Source organism: Poromitra crassiceps (genome assembly GCF_964638095.1).
Source record: "Poromitra crassiceps genome assembly, chromosome: 18".
In the NCBI taxonomy this organism is placed as follows: Eukaryota; Metazoa; Chordata; class Actinopteri; order Beryciformes; family Melamphaidae; genus Poromitra; species Poromitra crassiceps.
In genome coordinates this window covers 28,771,061-28,797,018 of record NC_139636.1, presented here as the reverse complement: position 1 = coordinate 28,797,018, position 25,958 = coordinate 28,771,061, and the positions used below count along the sequence as shown (strand labels likewise).

The following is a 25,958-nucleotide window of genomic DNA, read 5'->3' as shown; positions in this document are numbered from 1 at the left end:
ATCGATTCAGAATCGTCCTATTAAGCATCGCGATCCATCTCTGAATCGATTATTTTCGGCAGCTCTAGAGATGATGCACCTTTGCAGTAAATGTATCTTGTCATTTTTGGTTTCCAAGATGCTGTCTCAAGCCTCAGGAAAAATATAAGTCTCCAATTTTGGACTTTGTATTTATTGCAGTTGATGGCGGATGTAGAGCTCAACAGTCACGTGACACCTCAGTTCCGGAAGACTATTTCCCCGTTCATATTCTGCAATGAGGTTTTGATTATTAGCCATAATGTCGTAAGGTAGACTTACCACAGGCGAGCAATGCGAAACGATGCTATAGTTCCTGTAGATATACATATCATCTTTGTTTATTTTTAATCTTTTTTTTATTCGATTTCATGGAGAACTACTACACTACCCACAATTCTAAATTGTAATTTCAATGTCTTTGATTGGTGGAGCTTGCTGTATGATTATCTGTGATTGGTGGCACATCCTTGGTGCTAGGGCACCATTGAAATTCCTCTTCCTAGGCTACTACGAACGTAGCCACTGAAAGTAGTGACTGAAAGTATATTATCGCTACTATTACGAGTCACGCTGCTTTCAACGCCAGCACGCGTTTTGAAATCCGTTACCTGGTTCGTTCACATTAATGCACAAAACTGCGTCTTATCTACGATAACATTAGCCGTGGAGCTAATGTAATGGCAGCATTCAAGACTGCTGGTCTCACCCACTACTGCTCAGAGTGCTCTGCCATTGGGTGAAACGCTCTGTTGCTCAATCATCCGCTAGTCTGATTGGCCGGAAATGCCGGACTGGATTATGGGATGAGTAGTTTCTTCACTCTTACAATATATTTTGTACCCAGGACTTTTTTTGTTTTCAATCTTTTTTCAACTCTGAATCAAATGTTTATGGTCACGATTCTCTAGCTGGCCGGTTGACTTGGTTCCTGGCTTAAAACTCTTTAGATAAGGATTTTCTCGAAAAGTAATGGGGGAAAATGAATGGTGAAATTCTCTTCCTGGAACCAAAGGTGACGTTCCAATTTCACGCAACTGTTGAGCTCTATTGGTCCCCACTGAGAATTGTCCATCTCTCTCTGACTTGCTTCCTCCCTCCTCCAGATCGACCCCCTCTCAGCCATGGGTTCCCTGAACCTGGGAGGTACAGCCACCTCCCATACTCAGAGCATGCAGGGTTTCCCCTCTTCACTGAGCTCAGCTTTCAGTAACCCTCAGTCCCCGGCCAAGGCCTTTCCGCCTCTCTCCAACCCCAACCCCAGCACACCATTTGGGGGCATTGGCAGCCTCTCGTCGCAGCTCCCTGGTATGGACTCTGGTACTACGCTTTTTCCTTATTTTCCACCAAAATATACATCACAATACAACAGCATCACAGCCGTTTGACTTCGTTATTTTATTTGTTCGATTGTACCTTGAGAGATGAGAATGGAATCACCTAAACTGGTTTTTACATAAATGTTTTTCCTATTGTTGATATTTGCCCATTTTGTTTATCCATTTTCTTGTCTTATTCTTTTCCATCTTAATTTTGTTTTGTTTCTTACCTTTTTAAACTCATCTTTGGAAATGCTGTTTTCATAGTGTAAAAAACAATTTGTTTAAGAAACAATGTAATAAATGCTGGATGTTTCTTGTGTTGCTTCCAGGTCCTCTGGGTTCAGGCATTGGCTCTGGTATTGGCTCTGGTATTGGTTCTGGTCTTGGAATGCCAGCAGTGAGAGATGACCCGTTTGTCACCAGGAAGATGAGCACACCGGGCCTGAACCCACCCACCTTTCAGCAGAGTAAGATGAAGGCCTGTAAGCGGTGGTGGTGGTGGTGTGACTGAGAGCCGCTGCTGCTCAACACTGTATTTCCTTCCTCTACATTGATCACGATTGATTTCTCATTTGCAAATTTTTTATTTGATTTCTTATGCACCCCAGGGTGCCACACCAATATGGCTGACAGGATACTTCTCGGCAGTGTCTGTCCGTCCATGTCTGAAATTGCATACAACCTAGCAAATTTGTACGTTCTTAATCTTGGAGGAAATACAGGTCAGTCTTCCATTCTTTGTCTGCTTCTGCTGACAAGCCCCACTATAGTGTTCTAATGTGTACTCATAGCATCAACAAGAGGACTAACCTGGCACGATCAGTTGGAATTCTTTTGATGCAAAGTGTGTTGCTTTGAGATTGTAGCCATGCTTTTCATAAACGGATTCACTGCTTTTCGTATCCATGTTCTCATCAGTGTTGTTGACTCAAAACATCCAAGTGGATAATGGGACTTTTCTCTCTCTTCCTTTAGCTGACCTCTCTCAGGTGTGGCCTGAGGCAAATCAGCACTTTAGTAAGGAGATAGACGACGAAGCCAACAGCTACTTCCAGCGCATCTACAACCACCCGCCTCACCCGACCATGTCTGTGGATGAGGTATGTTAGCTCCTCACCCGGTCATGTCTGTGGATGAGATATGTAGATACATGCCTCACTTGTGTTAAAGCTGTTATGGTTATCCTTACCCTCGATCACGTTTTTGCACTTCCAATCTGCGAACCCAGAGTCTACTTCGGCACGTAAATAGACTCCGCTCTGTTGTTGTACCGGCGAATATAAGAGTTCCGGTCCCAAACGCTAGTGAATATATACAAATTTTGATGTTTAGCATTCAAAATAAAAGCGACGCAATGTATGTTTTTAAAAGTCGCCGCTGTGCGGAAGTGGAAGTCGCGGGCGGAAGATCCGCGCTGTACAGGAAGCCTAAAAAAAAAAATGTACGGCTGTCACAGAGTCTATTTCCGTGCCGAAATAAGACTCTGGGTTCCCAGATAGTTGTGCTTCTACCTCTCTCACTCATCTCCCTCAAACTATGTCCTCCTGCTCCTGTAGGTGCTGGAGATGCTGCAGAGGTTCAAGGACTCCACGATCAAGCGGGAGCGCGAGGTGTTCAACTGCATGCTGAGGAACCTGTTTGAGGAGTATCGCTTCTTCCCCCAGTACCCGGACAAGGAGCTGCACATCACCGCCTGCCTGTTTGGGGGCATCATCGAGAAGGGCCTCGTCACCTACATGGCCCTGGGCCTGGCCCTCCGATATGTTCTCGAAGCTTTACGCAAACCTTATGGATCCAAAATGTATTACTTTGGCATCGCTGCTCTAGATAGGTTCAAAAACAGGTATGTTTTTTTTTAATGTTTTTTTAAAGAATTTTAATTGTACATTAATCGTAGTACTTCCGACAGGCTAACTGAAATCTCTCCCTATAGACTGAAGGACTATCCCCAGTATTGTCAACACTTGGCCTCAATTGGCCACTTCTTGCAATTCCCCCACCATTTACAAGAGGTAAACAGGTTTCCCTAATTTCCTCAATTCTTTGTTCTTTCTGTTCATCGTTCTTGCAGTCTTCCTCTGTCCCGGCCGTGGCCTCGGGCAGAGAGTCCTACTCCTAGATAAATAAGTCTCTCGCTCTGCACTTCCCATATCCTGTGCGTGCAGTATATCGAGTATGGCCAGCAGTCACGGGACCCTCCGGTGAAGATGCAGGGTTCCATCACCACCCCTGGAAGCCTGGCGCTGGCACAGGTCCAGGCCCAGTCCCAGCAGCCCGGCGGACCCAAAGCCCCCCCGCCGGGTCAGCCCAGCACCCTGGTCACCACCGCCACCACTACAACCACAGTAGCCAAAACCACCACCATCACAAGACCCACACCCAGCACCTTCAAGAAGGATGTGCCTGTGAGTATGGCAGATTGTGAAAGACCAAAGACCTTAAAGGAACACTCTGCCAATTTTCAAGCAGCTTTGTATCATTACAAAATCAGTAGTCTAACCGAAAACTGTAAACAGTTTTGCAGGCATGCATTTAGTTAGACAGTTATTGAGAGTTGATTTGAGTTAAGGTGTGAATCAGTGATGTCATTTGTGCATGATGTACACCACTGGCCCACACCTTAACTCAAATCAATAACTGTCAAACTAAATGCATGCCTGCAAAACCGTTAACAGTTTTCGGATATACTACTGATTTTGTAATGATACAAAGCTGTTTGAAGATCGGCGGAGTGTTCCTTTAAGTCATGCCATGTCACTTTATCACATTTGTCACTTTATCACAGTGTCACTGATGGGAGTATGAAAGTCCTCCCCTGTTATTGTGCAAAATAGTATACCAAGAGACAGGGAAAACAAACATGCTTACCTTTGGTTTGGCTTTTTTGAAAGTAGTTTTCTCTCTCCAAAGTGAGCTTTTGAAATGCTCCCTACACGTGTTAAAGGGATAACCACCCTGCTCTTGCCTGCAGCCCTCCATAAACACTACCAACATTGACACCTTGCTAGTGGCCACAGACCAAACAGAGAGGATTGTAGAGCCTCCAGAGAATGTCCAGGAGAAGATCGCCTTCATCTTCAACAACCTTTCCCAGTCCAACATGACACAGAAGGTAAAGGGAATCTTGATAAGATTGGGCTGCATCTCATGCTCCTCTGTAGCCTAAGAACCTCTGAAATTAAATCTCTTATTTTCTGCTGTCAGGTTGAGGAGCTGAAAGAGACGGTGAAGGAGGAGTTCATGCCCTGGGTGTCTCAATACCTGGTGATGAAGCGTGTCAGCATTGAGCCCAACTTCCACAGTCTCTACTCCAACTTCCTGGACACACTCAAGAACCCCGAGTTTGTCAAGATGGTCCTCAGCGAGACCTATCGGAACATTAAGGTAAAAAAAAATGGTTCTGTTGGTTGATTTCAAGTATTGCTTGGCATATTATAACAGTCGGGTTGAAGGAGCCTTTGTATGTTTGAAGTTACATGTATGACCCAACGAGCCTCATCTTATACAAGTGCCATCACCCTCACCTCCCTGCTCCAAACCCCCCCCCCACCCCTTCTCCACAGGTTCTGTTGACCTCAGACAAGGCAGCTGCCAACTTCTCTGATCGCTCCCTGCTGAAGAACCTGGGCCACTGGCTGGGCATGATCACACTGGCCAAAAACAAGCCTATCCTTTACACTGTAAGAATGTGCAACAACTTCATACACATCTTTTTAACACTACATTTGAAATGTGTGTTTTGTGGAAGAGCATGTAAATCTATTATTTCCATCATTTTCTCTTTCCCAGGACCTGGAAGTGAAGTCTCTCCTGCTGGAAGCCTATGTGAAGGGCCAGCAGGAGCTGTTGTATGTAGTTCCCTTCGTGGCCAAAGTCCTGGAGTCCAGTCTACGGAGTATGGTGAGTAACTACATAGGTCAACGCCGCACTTGAGTACCAGCCAGTATAAAATGTCATACTTTGGTCAAAAATATCCTGGTGAATGTTTATCAATATATTTCTTTAATCAAAATTAATTGAATCGGATTATAATGGCTCATCATTGAAGTCTTAAATCACATTTCTGTAAACTGGTTTTAAAATTGTGCAGCTTTATTTTTTATTTTTTGACAAAACATGTAATAAATGATTTGTCTATTTGTCTCCGGGTGTAGATCTTCAGGCCGCAGAACCCATGGACCATGGCAATCATGAATGTTCTCGCTGAGCTGCATCAGGAACATGACCTGAAGGTAATGCGTTTCCCTTCTTTGCAGTACCCGTGCCAGTGCTATCTTAGAAAAATGTGGTCAAGTGTGCTGATGAATGTGATGCTCAGTCCAGTTGGATACTAGTGCTCTCTGGTATTCAGTCAATATATAAGCTCATTTAATCATTACCGCTTCAGCCCGAGATGATTCCATTTCTTGTGCTACACAAATACAATACAAGAACACAAAACGTATATTCCACTGTCCAGAACTTATGTACGGCCTCTGAACCAATATTTGGCTTCTGACTAGTGTTGACTTCACAGTCCATTGATATGTCCTCTCGTTCATTGCAGCTGAACTTGAAGTTTGAGATTGAAGTTCTGTGTAAGAACTTGTCTTTGGACATCAACGATCTGAAGCCAGGAACTCTACTGAAGGACAAGGACAAGCTGAAGAGTCTGGAGGAGCAGCTGTCGGCACCAAAGAAGGAGGTGATGAAGCCTCCGGAGGAGATGATCCCTATCGTCACCACAGGTGGGTTCTCTACCTTGCTTGAGCAAATTCCTGCGCTTTGCTGATACATTTCAATCTGAACATTTGAATTGTAAGAGTTGATCGATTTTTTTTTTAGTTAGGATTTGCATCTGATCAACTGGAGTTTTATTCATTTTTAATGTCTGCTTGTTTGCTGCTCAGTTCTCTAAATGGCATGCTGTCCTGCTTCCCCTTCTGGATTGTAATCAAAATAACGTTTTGTAACCAACAGGAGACTTTCTTCCATTTGCAACCGCCCCCTCCACCCCGGCAGCAACCACCACCACCTGCACGACAACGGGGCCCCCGACCCCCCAGTTCAGTTACCATGACATCAACGTGTACGCCCTGGCAGGTCTGGCCCCACACATCAACATCAATATCAACGTAAGTATCAGGGCCCTGCACACCACTGGCTGAGCTGCTTTGTATCATCGTACCCATCCCCTGTACAGAGGCAAAGTGACCGCCTACTTCCTGCTTCAGCACTGTACCAGAGATTTTCATCCACAATTTATTTTACCATAGACATTTCGTAAAATGCTTATAAAAATAGTTTTACTTCGTCAAACCAAACGGTTCAGCTATATTTAGAATCGGGAGAGACCATAGAACATTTCACTCAGACCAAAACTTAAAAAAACAACACCAGTCACACCAGTGCACAGTCATTAGCTGCTAATTCCCTCTTTCCTCCCTGTTCTCTTACTCTCTCTCTTCCCCCTCACTGCCCTCACACATGCGCGGCGCCAGGGGGGGGCTAGGGGGGGCTTCAGCCCCCCCTGAAACTAGCCAAGCCCCCCCTAAGCCCCCCCTGGAAATTTCTTTGGAGAAAAACAATTTATAACACTAAACTAGGCTAATACATCATAGAAGTGAAAATTCCCAGCATCCTTGAACACAGCATCAGTGGCTGTCTGCACCGGGCCGGCCCATTTTCTATAGAGGGGTTCTCCCCATACTGGCGCGTATTATTGCATGGTGTGATAGAAGGACCTCCCCTCTGCTCTGCTCAAAGTGGCCTGTTCCATCTCCAAGGCAAAGCGTCTCTCAAGTAACCGCGGAAGTTAAACTTCCATAAGACATGTCAATATCTACGGAAAATGGACATAAAACAAGCGTCTAGCGTTAGTATCGCGCGCCTTTATATTGATCAAGCGTTTATGTTGATGGCTATCACAAAGGAGATACTTTATTTTGCTTTGTACACGGACTGGACTGGAGTGGACAGCACAGGTTCTAGGATCGAGCGCATTAACAGGTAGGCTGCCTGCCAGCCCAGGGCATTGAATTTATATTTGATATACATAATGGCTTTGTTAAGACTGCGTTGCCTACTGTGCTGTTGTGTTTTTTGGCCGCCGTGCTCATGCGTGTGGTGTGAATGTGAACATAACGCCGGGATTGCACTGGTTGCATTTGCGTTGCGTTGCAGGCAGCTGTTCTCCGGTTTCACTCCGTGCTCTGTGCTCCGCCAACACTAACCGGCTGCGTGCAGAGCACGTCGCGGCTCCGCTCCACCAGACAGCTGGAGTGATGAGACCGACAGGTTCTCACGGTGAAATCGAGCGAGACAATTTGTATGTTGGATAAATACAACAACAAACAGGCAGAAGATCATTGTTCCCAACTGGAGAAGCAGAGGAGGGGTGGGCTTGCTTGGTGTTGTCCTTGTAAAAAGGATGTGTTGTGTCATATATTATTTTGTGGTTTTCCACTTCAATTATGAACTTTTCCTCATACTTGTTTGTCCTCTGGCTTGATATTGAATGCTGTAAACACCTCTGCCCTGTTGATTTCATGCCTGGCTCCGCCCAACTTGCTGGGCTTTGCTTGATTTACCATCTAAATGCGTGTGCTGCATATAGCCTTGTGTAACTGGACTCATCAGTCTCAACATACAGTGTGACATAGGGCTAAATACACAGTCAGTCTTCAGCTCATTGAAGCACTTACATGCATAATGTTGGGTTGGGGATTTGGCTCTCAAAGGAAAAGCAGTGGGCCCTCCTTGTCTAATATTAGAGCCTAATTCACACCCTATCAATCATATTATTATTATTTCTTATGTTAGTGGTTCTCAACTTTTTTACACAAGTACCTGAGAAATTACCACCATATGAATGTATGAGAGGGAGGGGCCCCCGCGTACCACCAGTGGTACCTGTACCACAGGTTGAGAAGAGAACCACTGTCTATTTATGTAGAAAAAGTTAGCCCCTGCTGTAAATATTTAAGCCCCCCCTTAGCCCCCCCAGCCACAATTGGCTGGAGCCGCTACTGCCCTCACACTCTATCATTCTCAAACATTATTTTCCACCCCTCAGCCTGTATGACTACTGACTCTCTTCTCGTGTTCCCCTTGTCTCTCGTGGCAGATCCCTCTGCTCCAGGCTCATCCTCAGCTGAAGCAGTGTGTCCGGCAGTCAGTGGAGCGGGCGGTCCAGGAGCTGGTGCATCCTGTGGTCGATCGCTCCATCAAAATCGCCATGACGACCTGCGAGCAGATCGTCAGGAAGGACTTCGCCCTGGACTCGGAGGAGTCCCGCATGCGCGTGGCCGCCCACCATATGATGAGGAACCTGACCGCCGGCATGGCCATGATCACCTGCCGCGAGCCACTGCTCATGAGCATCGCCACCAACCTGAAGAACAGCTTTGCTGCTGCACTTAGGGTACGTTACGACTTGGAGCACACGGGGGTACGGTTAACACTTAGAGCACACTTAGGGTACGGTTAACACAGCACACTTAGGGTACGGTTAACACTTAGAGCACACTTAGGGTACGGTTAACACTTACAGCACACAGGGGTACGGTTAACACTTACAGCACACGCTGCACTTAGGGTACGGTTAACACTTAGAGCACACGGGGGTACGGTTAACACTTACAGCACACGCTGCACTTAGGGTACGGTTAACACTTAGAGCACACGGGGGTACGGTTAACACTTACAGCACACGCTGCACTTAGGGTACGGTTAACACTTACAGCACACGCTGCACTTAGGGTACGGTTAACACTTAGAGCACACGGGGGTACGGTTAACACTTAGAGCACACGCTGCACTTAGGGTACGGTTAACACTTACATCACACGCTGCACTTAGGGTACGGTTAACACTTACAGCACACGCTTCACTTAGGGTACGGTTAACACTTACATCACACGCTTCACTTAGGGTACGGTTAACACTTACATCACACGCTTCACTTAGGGTACGGTTAACACTTACAGCACACGCTGCACTTAGGGTACGGTTAACACTTACATCACACGCTGCACTTAGGGTACGGTTAACACTTACAGCACACGCTTCACTTAGGGTACGGTTAACACGTACATCACACGCTTCACTCAGGGTACGGTTAACACTTACATCACACGCTTCACTTAGGGTACGGTTAACACTTACATCACACGCTTCACTTAGGGTACGGTTAACACTTACATCACACGCTTCACTTAGGGTACGGTTAACACTTACAGCACACGGGGGTGGAAGGGTACGGTTAACACTTACAGCACACGGGGGTACGGTTAACACTTAGAGCACACGCTGCACTTAGGGTACGGTTAACACTTAGAGCACACTTAGGGTACGGTTAACACTTACAGCACACGGGGGTACGGTTAACACTTAGAGCACACGCTGCACTTAGGGTACGGTTAACACTTAGAGCACACTTAGGGTACGGTTAACACTTACAGCACACGGGGGTACGGTTAACACTTAGAGCACACGCTTCACTTAGGGTACGGTTAACACTTAGAGCACACGGGGGTACGGTTAACACTTACATCACACGGGGCGTGTTTCCTTCAATGCTGATGTTCTTTGGGTTAAAGAAGATGCACTGAAACTGAATATAAGGAGTTATAAGGGCGGCACGGTGGCTCAGTGGTCAGCACTATCGCCTCACAGCAAGAAGGTCGTGGGTTCGAATCTCCAGCCCGGTCCTTTCTGTGTGGAGTTTGCATGTTCTCCCCTTGTTTGCGTGGGTTTCCTCCCACAGTCTAAAGATATGCAGTGTTATGTAGTATTGTAATGTAACCACCTAGTAAATGTATAGTATGTACTGTATATGATGTATGTAATGTGAACAGGGCACTCCTGAAAAAGAGTATTGCTCTCAGTGAGGGTCCCCGATATAAATAAAATAATAAATAAGAATAATTGTAGATTCACAGGTAATTTTAATAGCATTTGATGCAACTCCCAGCAGTTATCTCCATGCTATTCTAGCCTACCCATTTCTTTCAAATAGCTTGTTCTTCCCTCCATCTCTAACTTGCTCTGTTGAATCCTCTCAGGCACCGACCCCCCAACAGAGGGAGATGATGGAGGAGGCCGCCGCCAGGATCGCTCAGGACAACTGTGAATTGGCTTGCTGCTTCATCCAGAAGACTGCTGTGGAGAAGGCTGGCCCTGAAATGGACAAGAGACTAGCCACAGTGAGACTAGCTTAAAGCATCTACAAAGAACTTTTGTTTTGCAATTTTCAAAACATAAAAAACAAAAGGCTCAGACACAGAAAGAAAGAAAAACAAAACAAACATATAATTCACATTCCAATACTACAGCTTGGCACTACCAGCCGCGTAAGGTGCCCACGTGCCTGCAAGAGATGTGCGTGGGATCCCACGCAAAGGGTCCATGAGAAGTCAGTTAGGCGAATCACATATCGCTATTAACCTCCTCAAGAACCGGAGTCTCTCTATACGTATAACCGAGATCCCATCCCGTACGCCACAGCTGAAAGGAGGGTGGGGAGGGAGACTTCCACTCCTTCAGCCGAAGATGGCGAGTTCTGCCTCCGGCTGAAGGGTTGTTTTATAGGCCTTAGAGTACCAGTCAAATATTTTGGCCCAAAAACCGGATAGTAAAGGACAAAACCAAGCATGGGACAAATCTACGAAGAACTTTTAACTGGTTATGAAACAGTCCAAATTTAAGACGGATGCCTCACATTTGACCTACCTCGGCAAATGAGACCATCTGTGGGGAGAGCTGCAATCTGGATATAGTTTTTCTAAATGCCCGTGCGCTGACCGTGCACAGCGTCATTTCCGTGTCACGTCCATGTGACCGTGCACAGCGTCATTTACGTGTCACATCCGTGTGACCATGCACAGCGTCCTTTACGTGGCACGTCCGTGTGAAACTGATTGAAGCAGTGACGTCAACCTTACCCAGTAAATAAAACAGCAGGGGACGCTCGCTGACTCTGAGAAGCCCTGCACGGTTTGCCGACAGACAGACAGACAGACAGGCTTGCAGACAGACCTGCCTGGCCTGCCGTAGCCGGGTGGAGAGAGAGTGGGAGGAGCCTCGGTGTTCAGGAAATGCAGCTGTTCGTTCCGGGCGAACAGTAGCGCTTTTATTGTTTGCTGCACTCAACACAAAATGAAAGTTCCTCGTAGCTGCTTTAACACCCTCAAGCGTTTCACATATGTTAAGTAGAAGTTTCCAGATTCAAAAATAAATAAATCCGAACCAATATAAGTGCCAACTACTTTATTATGTAGATCGACGGATAACATTCTTTAATGCCACGTAATATCAGCCTATTTGTGGCCTTTTTGTTTGTGTGCGTGTGTCTGGGTTTTGTTTGTGACCTGCAGTCATAAGAGTGCATTTTCAAATCAGAAGCATCCCAGCACTTCTTCTGCCTCGATGTAATACTTGTATTCTCCTGCAGGAGTTTGAGCTGAGGAAGCACGCGCGCCAAGAGGGACGTCGTTACTGTGACCCTGTGGTGCTGACCTACCAGGCTGAACGCATGCCTGAGCAGATCAGACTCAAGGTAGGACCGTTGCTGTTGCCCACCATCAGCATTACTGCACCAGAGCTAGTAGCTCTGACGACCTGCTGTATCTGTATCTAACTGTTGGTATGTGTGTGTTGTAGGTGGGAGGAGTGGACCCCAAACAACTGGCTGTCTATGAAGAGTTTGCTAGGAACGTTCCAGGCTTCCTACCCAGCAATGACCTCTCTCAACCCACTGGCTTCCTGGCTCAACCCATGAAGGTGAGGTTCTTCTTTTAGCCCCAGAAATCCCAAACTCTGCACCACTAAATACAGAGAAGAGAAGATTAAACACTTGGCATTCAACCTAATCTCCCCCAGTATTTGATTTAATTACATTTTATTTTATTTTATTTTCTCTTCTTCAAGAGCAGCAAGTGTGCTTCATACGTACAGTAATATATAACCCCAACACACCTTAATTCCATTTCTCCTGTCTTGGGTTAACAGCAACAGGCTTGGGCCACTGACGATGTGGCTCAGATCTATGATAAGTGCATGGCGGACTTGGAACAGCACCTTCACGGCATCCCTCCGGCCCTCGCCATGAACCCCCAGACCCAGGCTCTGCGCAGTCTGCTAGAGGCTGTGGTCTTGGCCAGGAACTCCAGGGATGGCATCGCTGCACTGGGCCTTCTGCAGAAGGTAGGACAATTACTGCCCATATAATAGTCTTGTGTGTAGCCGTACCTTCAAGCCTTGAATGCTCCTCCAACCCTAACCTGGGCAGACTGCTGTTACTAAGTCTTCCTGTCCATTCTCCAGGCGGTGGAGGGTCTTCTGGATGCTACGAGCGGTGCTGATGCTGACCTGCTGCTGCGATACAGAGAGTGCCACCTGCTGGTGCTTAAAGCCCTTCAGGATGGCCGTGCCTATGGACCGCAGTGGTGCAACAAGCAGATCACCAGGTGAGCCTTTTTAACTAATGCTGCTGCGTCCACACTGGATGAGTTTCAGAGTCGTCAGACTGCTGTTCTGTTCACACTGCACAACCTTCTGTCCAGCATGTGTGACTCTGCTCCAGCGTGTGTGACTCTGCTCTAGTGCGAGGAGAGCATAATTGGTCAACAGGTAACCGCTGTGTCAGGCTGGTTCATACTTCATACAGTCACATTGTTTGGAGCAAAGCAGCCGTCTTCCTGATAAATCCTTATGACGAGCAGCGCAGCAAAACTAAAAACTGTTTGTATAAACAGGACAGAGGAAAGTCCAGTGGAAACACAATTTAACGTTTAGCTTCTGAATTTTCTTTTTTTAGACAGATGCATGATAAGACTGAGTTCAGGGAGCTGCTGCAGACAACAGCAAAGGAGTTTGTTCTGCTGTAATCATCACCCCCTGTCTTGCGCGCTTAGTGGTTGTAGCTTGTTGCACGGCTCCCCCGACATGACCAGGTATTTAGCCTGCTTGATATCTTTCAGGTGTCTGTGACGCGTCAGCGAGCTCTTGGATCACGTTTTTGAAACGGTTCACAAATAAGCAATCGAGCGCCGATTTGCGAGCGCCGAGCCAACACCGGTTTGTCTCCGATCTGGAGGCTTTTGTTGACGAGCTCCAAAAACTGTCGCCGAGTGGAAAATCGGAGCTCGAATCGTGTAGTGTAAACTCGACATAACCGTGATCTTGCTGTCTGGATTTCAAACCCAGTCCTTCATAGCTGTTCAAACTCATGAATTGCACCCGCATTGATTTGGCTGATATATTTCCATACTCTTAAGTCGGCTTTGTGAGAGCTCTAGAGAGAAGTCACATACACTGAAGTGTAGTGTGAAAGGAGGGAAACAGTCCCCCTAGTGGTACATGATGTAAGGTTAATTGAACACCATGATATAGGGCAATACTCCTGGCTGTTTGTGTGAAGAAAACACAGTAAATAAATACATCAAGGTGAATGGAGAATTTCAGACAATTTGCCAACTTTCTGTTTGTAGATGTCTGATTGAGTGCCGTGATGAGTACAAGTACAATGTCGAGGCAGTGGAGCTGCTGATCAGAAACCACCTGGTGAACATGCAGCAGTACGACCTGCACCTTGCACAGGTACGTGGTTAACACCTTCACTTGGAGTCGTTTACTAGTCTAGTTCTTTCTTTGATTTATGCAGCCTATATTGTCCGGGATGGAGCTATTGATTTCTGTTGCACCTATAAGGCTAAATTGTGTCTCTTTCCTTGCAGTCTATGGAGAACGGGCTGCACTACATGGCAGTTGCGTTTGCCATGCAGTTGGTGAAGCTGCTGCTGGTGGACGAGCGCAGCGTCAGCCACATCACCGAGGCTGACCTCTTCCACACCATCGAGACCCTAATGAGGACCAGTGCACACTCCAGAGCCAACGCACCTGAGGGGTAACTGACCTGCAACTTAGTTGGATAGATTTTTTTTTCTCATTAGTTGTGACTTTTATCCTGTAAAGTCAAATCAAGCGAAAAAGTGTTAAAAAGAATCAAGCATTTAATAACTAATTGCTGGCACAGAATGGACTAGATACAGTGGAGATATTGGGCACAATTTGAGTCATCAACACGAATATCAAAATTATTTTTCTTTGATGGCAGCGACAATTTTTAAATGACGCCATGTTTTGTAAATGGTGAATCTTTTATAGCAAAACTATTCAAACCAAACTGTGCTCTTCTGATTGATGTACTCTGATCTTAAACCTCTCTTTCCTTCTCTTCCTCCTCCCTCCCCTCCCCCAGTCTTCCCCAGCTGATGGATGTCGTCCGCTCCAACTATGAGGCCATGATCGACCGAGCACACGGCGGGCCCAACTTTATGATGCACTCTGGGATCTCACAGGCGTCCGAATACGACGACCCACCGGGCCTGAGAGAGAAGGCCGAGTACCTGTTGAGGGAATGGGTCAACCTTTACCACTCTGCAGCTGCTGGCAGGGACAGCACCAAGGCCTTCTCTGCCTTTGTCGGACAGGTAAACAAATCAAAGCGGTTTCAGAATCAGAATTCTTTATTTGGCCATGGCTCGTTTTCACATACAAGGGAATTGACTTTGTGTGGCCGGTGCACAAGTAACATACGATGAATTAGAACAGGGGTCCCCAAACGTAAGAATGCCGCGTCCCAGTTTGTTTATCCACAAAACTGCCAATACCTTTTAACATTCCCAAAGCGCCACCTGTTACTGTCTATAGAAAATCTGCATTTGCCGTTAAGAACAATCTCTCGCATCTCTCGCCTTCTCTCATCTCTCTATGCTTCCCCCCAGATGCACCAGCAGGGCATCCTGAAGACCGATGACCTGATCACGCGCTTCTTCCGGCTGTGCACGGAGATGTGCGTGGAGATCAGCTACCGAGCGCAGGCGGAGCAGCAGCACAACCCAGCAGCCAGCGCAGCCATCATCAGGGCCAAGTGCTACCACAACCTGGACGCCTTCGTCAGACTCATCGCCCTGCTGGTCAAACACTCTGGAGAGGCCACCAACACGGTCACCAAGATCAACCTGCTCAACAAGGTCAAACATTATAATAATAACGATAATAAACTTGATTTAGTATACTGTGTAGCTCTTGGCTTTGCAGGGACTGGACCCGGTCTACTTTGTACTGATGTGCGTGCGGTCTGTCTCTAGGTGCTGGGGATTGTAGTCGGTGTGTTGATCCAGGACCACGATGTCCGTCAGACAGAATTCCAACAGCTGCCGTACCACCGCATCTTCATCATGCTGCTGCTGGAGCTCAATGCCCCAGAACATGTTCTGGAGACCATCAACTTCCAGACACTCACCGCCTTCTGGTAGCGCACGCACACCACACACACACACACACACACACACACACACACACACACACACACACACACACACACACACACACACACACCCACAAACACACAAACACACAACACACACACACACACACACACACACACACACACACACACACACACACACACACACACACACACACACACACACACACACACACACACACACACACACACCTAGATTAACCAAACCTGCGTTTTTCCTAGGGATGCACCGATCCACTTTTTTCACTTCCGATCCGATTTCGATACCTGAATTTGGATATCTGCTGATACCGATATTATGCCGATACCAATATTTTTCTAGAATATACACTATAGGCAAAGATTTGGCCAATTAAAGATTTTTTTTAAATATACCTTGCAAAAAGCAGACAAAATTTAAGAAAATATACAAGGCAAAGAAGGATACTATTATACATGGGCAAATTACGGCCAGCGCTGGAATTGAAAAAAAAAAAAAAAATCATTCCCAATTCCGATCTGTGAATTAGTGCCATATCGGCTACCGATATTGGATCGGATCGGCCCCATCCCTAGTTTTTCCCCACTATCAGGCAAGTGCCTGCATTGGTTATGTAAAATCACCACATACAGTAACTCCCCCGGGATAAAGGGAGCAGTCAGGAGAATGGAGGAGGAGGCCATGCTAGTAGAAATGTGTTGTATCAGATGCTGGGCTCTGCGTGTGATTGTTGCGCAGACTGACTGTGTTTCTCCTGCCTTCAGTAACACCTTCCACATCCTGAGACCCACCAAAGCACCTGGTTTCGTCTACGCCTGGCTGGAGCTCATCTCCCATCGAATCTTCATCGCCAGGATGCTGGCGCACACACCGCAGCAGAAGGTGAGCAAGAACAACACACACCAAACACACACACACCGCAGCAGAAGGTGAGCAAGAACAACACACACACCAAACACACACACACACAGCAGCAGCAGAAGGTGAGCAAGAACAACACACACCAAACACACACACACCGCAGCAGAAGGTGAGCCAGAACAACACACACCAAACACACACACACCGCAGCAGAAGGTGAGCAAGAACAACACACACCAAACACACACACACCGCAGCAGAAGGTGAGCAAGAACAACACACACACACACACAGCAGCAGAAGGTGAGCCAGAACAACACACACACACACACACCGCAGCAGAAGGTGAGCAAGAACAACACACACACCAAACACACAGCAGAAGGTGAGCAAGAACAACACACACCAAACACACACACACAATCAATATTTTGAGATTGTTCTTGGAGCTCCATTGATACACAAACGTTGCTGCTTTGCCCAATTAGTTTTTGAGTGTGTTGTGATAGACTGATGATGTTTCTCCACCCTGCAGGGATGGGTTTTTGAGTGTGGTGTGATAGACTGATGATGTTTCTCCACCCTGCAGGGATGGGTTTTTGAGTGTGGTGTGATAGACTGATGTTGTTTCTCCACCCTGCAGGGATGGCCCATGTACGCCCAGCTGTTGATTGACCTCTTCAAGTACCTGGCCCCGTTCCTGAGGAACGTCGAGCTCAACAAACATATGCAAATCCTCTACAAGGTACACGGGTTCTCCTTTTCCCCCATTTGCCTGCAGAACACATGGCTGTCGTGTTTCAGTCAGGATTGTCAAAGATGAAATCCATTTTGATATGTTGTGTGTACGTATATGCTCTGAAATACTAGGGACTGCTTAATATGTTGAATAAAAGTGTTAAATGTAATGATTACTTATATCGATCTAACCTGTTTTATCCTCTGTCTTTGCGTCCTTCCTTTCTTCAGGGCACCCTGCGAGTGCTCCTGGTCTTGCTGCACGACTTCCCAGAGTTCCTGTGTGACTACCACTACGGCTTCTGCGACGTCATCCCGCCCAACTGCATCCAGCTCCGCAACCTCATCCTCAGTGCCTTTCCACGCAACATGAGGCTCCCTGACCCCTTCACGCCCAACCTCAAGGTAGACACAGATCAATGGCTGATCATCACACTGCCCGACAACCTCAAGGTAGACACAAATCACTGGCTGATCATCACACTGTGACAACCTCAAGGTAGACACAAATCACTGGCTGATCATCACACTGTGACAACCTCAAGGTAGACACAAATCACTGGCTGATCATCACACTGTGACAACCTCAAGGTAGACACAAATCACTGGCTGATCATCACACTGTGACAACCTCAAGGTAGACACAGATCAATGGCTGATCATCACACTGTAACGACCTCAAGGTAGACACAAATTACTGGCTGATCATCACACTGTGACAACCTCAAGGTAGACAGATCAATGCCTGATCATCACACTGCGTGATGTGCTCTGACGTTTGCTTTGGGAGATCAAATTGACATTTCTGAATGCAAGATCTGCATTAAGGGAGGCGACGCATCAAACATGAAGCACAGTATAATGACAACCTTGTAAAGAAAAAAAAAACATTGCATGGATGCATAACTGGGACGTATCCTCAGTGATGTACCCTGGGGTCATAGGATGTTTCGGGTCTCGCAACATCATACACCCTCGCCCAGGTGACCCAGCCGGGGCTGGCCAAGCCCCAACTTACGTCCCAGTAGCTACCCACGGTCAGCCCTATAGGGAGGGTCGAAGGTGGTCACGCGGTCAGGGCCACTCAATCCGCTGCTCCGGAACTACTCTGCCGGGACCGGGGGAGGGAGAGGCTCTGGTACGTAGAGGGACCGGGCTCTGTGGGTTGCCACCCGGGACCGGCCGGGTTCCTCCCTCGTCTCACCAGGTCTACGACCTGTGCGCTGCACCAGACTCCCCCGCTCCAAACATCTCAGTAACAGTAAATGTCTGACAAAATGTTTTACAGTACTGCAACCATGATGTATTTTTCTAGGCCAACCCAGAAGTCATGCACTTCCTGCTCCCCTCGTCGGGAAGCGAATGGGATTTCTGTATTTTGGGGATTTTGGTTAAATGCCTGAAATAAGGACTGTGGTTAACGTTTATGAAATGGTGAACTTTGCGTTCAGCAAAATAATTGTTCTTTTTTTTCCCCTCTCTCCTGGTCCCATTGACTTTGAGACGAGGGAACCGGAAGTGCTAACATTTCTGCAGTACCCTATTGCTATTTATTGCCGAAAGATGGCGTTTATTTTTTCATTTGTACATTTGGTTTTTCCATTTAAGTATTGTGTAATATGTGCAAGTGTTCTAAATCGCTCACCAAATATGAAATGTCTTACCTAGCTAGCTAAAATTAAATGCCATATCATTTAGATTATTATTATTATATGACATTGTGTGGCTGTGGCATAGTGCAGCAGTGGACATCAGCTGTTAGTGTTTGACATGGCTGGTACAATTTAGACTTGTTAACATTTGGTTTCTGATCATTTCTCTCCTCCGTCCTGCAGGTGGACATGTTGAGTGAGATCAATATCGCTCCCCGGATCCTCACCAACTTCACTGGCGTCATGCCGTCCCAGTTCAAGAAGGATCTGGACTCCTACCTGAAGACTCGCTCACCGGTCACTTTCCTCTCGGAACTGCGCAGCAACCTGCAGGTATTGACCGACTCGCAGCGGAGCTTGATTTGGCACACTCTGTCAAATCCCTGCATTAACCTCCCGCTCCCCTACCCGTCTTCCTGTACCAGGTGTCCAACGAGCCGGGAAACCGCTACAACATCCAGCTCATCAACGCTCTAGTGTTGTACGTGGGCACACAGGCAATCGCTCACATCCACAACAAGGGCAGCACCCCTTCCATGAGCACCATCACCCACTCTGCACACATGGACATCTTCCAGAACCTGGCTGTGGACCTGGACACAGAGGGTAAGACGGAAAGAACTAGCCTGCTTCAAACCATCTGGATCCGTGAAGTCACGTTCTGTTTCGTGGATCCGTCTGGCCTCCTTTCAGTGGGTGGAAGTAGCTAAGTCCTTCAGCCAATCGGCGTCGGATCGTGTCAAATCCGCTCTGAAAAATTGTGAAAAAGTATTTTCCGCCGATGTTGTTGCTGTTATTGAGTCTATTTCTGCAATAACTGCACTTATGGCTATTTAAACTTGACGAACGTTGATGTTACTGCTCGAGGCGGTGAGCCATGGAGGCAGCCATTACTGTTTTGCCAGCAGCGTTCCTGATTGGCCGGTTACGATGTCAACTACGAGCCAGGTCCCTGATTGGCTAGTGCACTTTGTAAATTCTGAAAGCGCCCACCCCGGGGCAGAGGCCAGACGGTCTGCTAGAACGAAACACAATGTGAGTTCACATGACCGGATGGTTTACCAGGCTAAGAAAGAACCACTTTTGGATGTTTGGTTTTATTTCCCCCATGGTTGCTAGTTACCTGGTTACATGGTTGCTAGTTACCTGGTTACATGGTTGCTAGTTACCTGGTTACATGGTTGCTAGTTACCTGGTTACATGGTTGCTAGTTACATGGTTGCTAGTTACCTCCGGAGTCTCTTCTGGGTAGCCGACCTCACAACTTCAGTGATACCGAATAACTGGTCCCTTTTGGACAAAGCTCTATGGCCTCCAGTCTATTTTTGGGTCAATCCTAGACACCTCAAAATCTGCAGTGCATCTGTGTTTAAATAACTATTTGAAAATCAGACTCTACAAGAGTGGAACACACTTCTGTTAATCAGGTTGTTGCTTTATTGTTTATATTTTTCCAGGCCGTTACCTGTTCTTGAATGCGATAGCCAATCAGCTACGCTACCCCAACAGCCACACCCACTACTTCAGCTGCACCATGCTCTATCTGTTTGCTGAGGCCAACACTGAGGCCATCCAGGAACAGATCACCAGGTGAGACTGACGTTTATCAGACGCTGTTGGGCGGAGGTGGGTGTGTGGGGACTGGGTGGGAAGTAAGTATTTTATTAGGATCTCTTTTGTCATGTTGCTGCTAATTAATCCAGCCTTTGACAACCTTACCTGTTGTTTGAAATATGTTTCAGTCCACTCAGTCTCTCTGCAGGGTTCTGTTGGAGAGGCTGATAGTGAACAGTTTGAATCTTTCAGTCCACTTGATATTAACCCATTGATACCTGATGTAGCATTTGCGTGTATATCCCTCATTTGTGTGTGTATCCCTTTAAGACCGTCATACGCGGTTTGCGGTCTTAAAGGGATACACGCACAAATGCTGCATCAGGTATCAATGGGTTAAAGCAGTCTCTCTCTCTCTCTCTGCAGGGTTCTGTTGGAGAGGCTGATAGTGAACAGGCCCCACCCCTGGGGGCTCCTCATCACCTTTATTGAGCTAATCAAGAATCCTGCCTTCAAGTTCTGGAGCCACGACTTTGTGCACTGTGCCCCCGAGATTGAAAAGTAGGTTCTTCTCTTCTTCAACTGACCATCCGTACACCACTGCATGGTTGACGCTGATGTGTATCAAAAATTGAAATTACTTTGCTAAACATTTTATTTGGACATTTGAGAACTCCTGTGCTTATCGGCATGTTAAACTGTTCTGCTCCTCTCCTCCTCCTCCTGCATCTTCTGTGTGTCAGGCTGTTCCAGTCGGTAGCGCAGTGCTGCATGGGACAGAAGCAGGCCCAGCAGGTGATGGAAGGCACTGGTGCCAGCTAGCCTGTGTCCACCCACCCACCCACCAGCCTGGGAGCCTATGGGAGAGATGCTACAGCGCTGACCCGCCCCACACACACACACCTCTCCTCCTTTACTGTTGGCACTGGACAAACTGGCAGCGACGCTCATTCTAAATGTGGATAAAAAAGGACTACTGCTCATGGATCTAAAGAGTTTGATTTTGTTTTTCTCTGCCCTCTGGGGCTGAATTGCGATGGAGAAAAAGTGATTGGGACATGCTGTTAATATAATTTTTTTGATGCTTTTGATGTAAATATTGAGGGGGAAAAAGGGAGCGCAGGAGAGTGAGAGAACAGTGGAGAACGACGAACGTGTCCCATATAATGTAACATGACATGTAAAGACATCTGAACATATTTTCACTCACTACCAAAGTCCCTGGTTTGCTTCCCTTCCCACAAGATTTTGTTTTTCCATCTTTCTGAAATGTTCTTTTTCCTTCAGAAGCTCACTGGTAGAAGCTGCCTGCTACTTTCATTTGATTACCCCCCTCCTCCTCCTCCTCGTGGGACAGGCAAGTGTAGTTTAGTCTCCGGGGCGGGGCGGGGCAGTCAACTTCTGGTGTGTGTGGGGGTGCGGTGGCAGAGACAGTTGCTGATGGGTGTGTCCATTTGAAACTGGCTCTGAAAGCTTCTCCCTGGCACTTGTAAAATTGTGGAAAGTGAGGATGGTGAAATTGTATCTTGACAATTTGTACAAAGATCCAAATTGAAGAACAACAAAAGAAGGACCAATACAGCCCATTTTGTAAGGATTTTGAATGTTTTGTAAATGTATTGGTCCGTGTGTTGTATTTTGTAGTCCTTTCTAGTTGCCTTTAGTTCTTGCTACTTAAACTGCAGTATACATACAGGAAATAAAGCATTCAAACTGAACTGAATTTGTGTTGTATTTAGGACCACAAGAATAACTTGTATATAGTGCTGATATACCCAGTGTTTCTTAAGTAGGTATACATTTTTATATACAGTAGTCATTGTGTATTACATATTTTCCCTGTTTCCAGGTATACATATTGGTTACGGACTGTTGAATGCTGAAATATTTTGTTAAAATGACGTTAAAAAAATGACAGATTTAAACAGCTTTGTTTTTCATTATTAAAAATTGTATACCTACTTTTGAAACATGCTGTATTGTGCTTTTATTAGAAAAGGAGAAATGGTTGTACTGTATCGTGTACATTTTAATTAGTTCATCCAAAACGAATCCCCATGGTTACAGAACCTGGGAACGTCCTAGAACTAAAAAGTTGTGACGAAAATGACATAACTGTCAAAGTGAATGAACTTTGAACAGTAATTCTGTAGGCCTTAGAGTACCAGTCAAATATTTTTGGCCCAGAATCCCGTTGGTGAATGGCAGAGCCAAAAGGCATGGGATGGTGTGCCCTCTGACACTTGACACCTGTCACAGTGGTGAGACCGTAGGATGATCTTGTGTAACTTCTGCTTGGAGTAATCATGCCATATTTTTAATAAGAGTATGAGGAGGCCTGAACTAAAGTAAGAATAATACTAAGGCTGAAGCACAGCTGTGAGGGAACACTGCAGGTCAGGAGACGGTTCCTGCATGTGATAGAAAATGAACATGTTGTGACCAGCAGAGGGTGCTGTTTGATCAGGTGAGTTTTGATGCTCCCAAGCTGCCACATCACCAGTTTGAGCAGTTAAACTGCAGTCTGGATGAGACAGCAGGACATTTAAAGCCCCAGTTCTCCCTGTAGAGGCAGGCTCGTTGGTCTAGGGGTATGATTCTCGCTTAGGGTGCGAGAGGTCCCGGGTTCAAATCCCGGACGAGCCCTCCCTTTAATCTCTTGGGGCCACAGAACAGGGGTCCAATACAACCCTTTTAAAAAGTGGGGAGGACACAAGGGACATGTCCCCCACTCCCCAAAATACATCCATGACCATTAGACAGGCACTAATACCTTGGCTGTTTTCCTTTATAAAGGAAGGTAAGACTGCAGTATCTTGGGTGTGGGAAAAGTGACTTGACTTGGGACTTGATTATAAGTTCGAGATTAATTAACATTCAATTAATCTTAAAGTCTTAAAGCCTTTATTCAAAATCGATTTTTGAAATTGACCCCTACACAATATGCAATAATGCCAAAGTGGATTATCTAGTTACATTGGACATAATCTTTCAAAACCAAACATGAAAAGCTGAAATGTTTTGCATAAATACGTATAAACCCCTTTGCGGTAAGTGCAAATTGTTGCTGGGAAATTGACAGGAAAACTGGCAACAACAGTTGTTGGCCAACATCAGTCGAGGTAACTTTCAGCCAAGAATACCACAAAATACAAAAAAAAAATCTAAAAAGAAAAATCCCTACCAACATTCCACCCTTCTGTCCCCTTTAGCCACAAGTTCACAGAATGCTGATCAGGGTCACCATGAATGAACCACCCCAAAAGGCATGTTTCCAAGGCCTAGTGGATGAACATACTTATGAGTTAGCCTACCTAATCTGGTTATAGCTGATGTGGTGTAATAGCAGAACATCAGTAGTTACCTAAAAAGTAAAAAGTCCATTGAAAGGTTGCTAAAACCAATACTAAATCAAGGGATAAGCTTGGGGTTGAAGGATGTGGTGACCAGCTATGCAGTATTTGTGGATGGTGGATGGTCTTTTATGTAGTCGGGGGCACGGTGGCTCAGTGGTAGAGCTGTCGCCTCACAGTCAGAAGGTCCTGAGTTCGATTCTCGCCTGGGACACTGTGGGCGCTGTGGTTGTGTTCCCCCCCATATCTTCAGTGCCTACTGCCCAGGTGGGGTATCTCGTCATAAGGGCCTTTCTGTCTGTGTGGAGTTTGCATGTTCTCCCCGTGCTCCCCCAGGGGGTTCCTCCGTATATAACCCCCCCCCCACTAAAAACATGCAGAAGATCAGATCGTCATCGTCATCCGACCAGTGACGACAACATCCGAAGTTGGTCCCCGGGCGCTGTACGAGAAAGCGACCACTGCTCCTGGCCTGCCCCCTGGAGGAAAGGACAAGCCTGGATGGGTCAAATGCAGAGGACATATTTCACCGGCCACCATCAGCATGAGTGCGTGTTGTGGCCGCATGCATGTGTTGTAGTGTGTTGTGTGACAATAAAGACGGGCTGCCGTCTGAAAATCGTAATCGTAGTCACTCTGGTGATACCCTTGCAACAAATGACCTAGTTCTTCCCACAGGGCTCTGCAGTCACTGGACGTATTTCCAGACTGTTCAGGTGTCTGGAGATATTTCAGCCCAGATAACCCACCTACTAATCTGTTTATTGACAGAAGCAGGCAGGTGCAGGTAGAACATGATGGTCTGACCTAAGTCACAAAGCAGGTTCAACAGAGTCACCGTTTTCTGAACTCTACCCATTGTCTCACTCTAAGACAGATTAAGGATGCGCCAGATAGATAAGTACATCATGTTGTTCATCCATTACCACCAGAACAATCACAATCCTGGATAGCTGGTCTCATGGAGGTGGCTATCAACTCACTTCAAGGATGTGATTTGTAACAAATATGCTGTCACGTGCAATATGGACATATCCAGAACAGTATATATTTTTTTCTTTTCTTTTCTTTTTGTAGCAGAGGGTTCCTATCTGGAGGAAACCCCAGGGGAGCACAGGGAGAACATGCACACTCCACACAGAAAGGCCCTTTTTGAAGACCCCACCTGAGACGTAGGCACTGAGGACATGGGAAAATGTCAATAGATCTCATAGCCTTTGTCATCACAACTTTGTTTTTATTATTTAGTTTTTTAGTCTAGTTTTCATCAGTCGACGAACATTTTTCGCCATAGTTTTTGTCGACGAAATTAACACTCGGGCCAGGTGTGGTATAGTTTAGGTTAAATTCTGGGATAGGTATGGATTTTTATCTGTCAGCCATATGTGGGTTATGATTCAGTTATAGCTGTCAGATTTGGCCCATAATTAACTTCCAAATGTGGGTCAAAAGTGTTGCTGTTTATTTGGCCCACATCCATGGCAAAGGAGATTTGCTATCAGGGAAGGCAATCTTCACTGTATCAGATGAAACAGGCTTTTCAGTTGGCTTGTAGTGATGATGTAGATTAGTCCTATGCTGGTATCCAGCTAGTTTCCGTCTTTGGAGACAAAGTTGTTCCATTAGCACACGTGTTGTGACCATGTAAAGTGCATGAAATCTTCATTGGAAATGTGTGTACCGGTATGTAGTTTTATTGTGATAAGTTGAGGGGTGTCTGTGTGTACCAGTGTGTAGTTTTATTGTGATGAGTTGAGGGGTGTCTGTGTGTACCAGTGTGTAGTTTTATTGTGATGAGTTGAGGGGTGTCTGTGTGTACCGGTATGTAGTTTTATTGTGATAAGTTGAGGGGTGTCTGTGTGTACCGGTATGTAGTTTTATTGTGATAAGTTGAGTGGTGTCTGTGTGTACCAGTGTGTAGTTTTATTGTGATGAGTTGAGGGGTGTCTGTGTGTACCGGTATGTAGTTTTATTGTGATGAGTTGAGGGGTGTCTGTGTGTACCGGTATGTAGTTTTATTGTGATGAGTTGAGGGGTGTCTGTGTGTACCGGTATGTAGTTTTATTGTGATAAGTTGAGTGGTGTCTGTGTGTACCAGTGTGTAGTTTTATTGTGATGAGTTGAGGGGTGTCTGTGTGTACCGGTATGTAGTTTTATTGTGATGAGTTG

General features: G+C 46.3%; 1 protein-coding gene across 1 annotated transcript in view; it reads left to right on the top strand.

Moving 5' to 3' along the window:
* Positions 1-22,380, top strand: part of cnot1 (CCR4-NOT transcription complex, subunit 1) — a 37,420-nt gene extending 15,040 nt beyond the window's left edge. The window contains exons 18-49 of the mRNA XM_083654228.1: positions 1,125-1,338; positions 1,670-1,807; positions 2,316-2,440; positions 2,897-3,183; positions 3,274-3,352; positions 3,497-3,745; positions 4,312-4,452; positions 4,545-4,724; positions 4,904-5,020; positions 5,130-5,240; positions 5,495-5,572; positions 5,887-6,067; positions 6,300-6,454; positions 8,446-8,742; positions 10,385-10,525; positions 11,773-11,877; positions 11,982-12,101; positions 12,330-12,524; positions 12,645-12,787; positions 13,811-13,919; positions 14,057-14,226; positions 14,581-14,812; positions 15,107-15,355; positions 15,473-15,636; positions 16,396-16,513; positions 17,136-17,237; positions 17,462-17,635; positions 19,066-19,215; positions 19,308-19,488; positions 20,340-20,472; positions 20,863-20,997; positions 21,180-22,380. Coding sequence (XP_083510354.1) covers positions 1,125-1,338; positions 1,670-1,807; positions 2,316-2,440; positions 2,897-3,183; positions 3,274-3,352; positions 3,497-3,745; positions 4,312-4,452; positions 4,545-4,724; positions 4,904-5,020; positions 5,130-5,240; positions 5,495-5,572; positions 5,887-6,067; positions 6,300-6,454; positions 8,446-8,742; positions 10,385-10,525; positions 11,773-11,877; positions 11,982-12,101; positions 12,330-12,524; positions 12,645-12,787; positions 13,811-13,919; positions 14,057-14,226; positions 14,581-14,812; positions 15,107-15,355; positions 15,473-15,636; positions 16,396-16,513; positions 17,136-17,237; positions 17,462-17,635; positions 19,066-19,215; positions 19,308-19,488; positions 20,340-20,472; positions 20,863-20,997; positions 21,180-21,258 — 5,052 coding nt within the window. The 3' untranslated portion in view covers positions 21,259-22,380. The remainder of the gene's footprint in view (positions 1-1,124; positions 1,339-1,669; positions 1,808-2,315; positions 2,441-2,896; positions 3,184-3,273; positions 3,353-3,496; positions 3,746-4,311; positions 4,453-4,544; positions 4,725-4,903; positions 5,021-5,129; positions 5,241-5,494; positions 5,573-5,886; positions 6,068-6,299; positions 6,455-8,445; positions 8,743-10,384; positions 10,526-11,772; positions 11,878-11,981; positions 12,102-12,329; positions 12,525-12,644; positions 12,788-13,810; positions 13,920-14,056; positions 14,227-14,580; positions 14,813-15,106; positions 15,356-15,472; positions 15,637-16,395; positions 16,514-17,135; positions 17,238-17,461; positions 17,636-19,065; positions 19,216-19,307; positions 19,489-20,339; positions 20,473-20,862; positions 20,998-21,179) is intronic.
* The last annotated feature ends 3,578 nt before the right edge of the window (positions 22,381-25,958 follow it).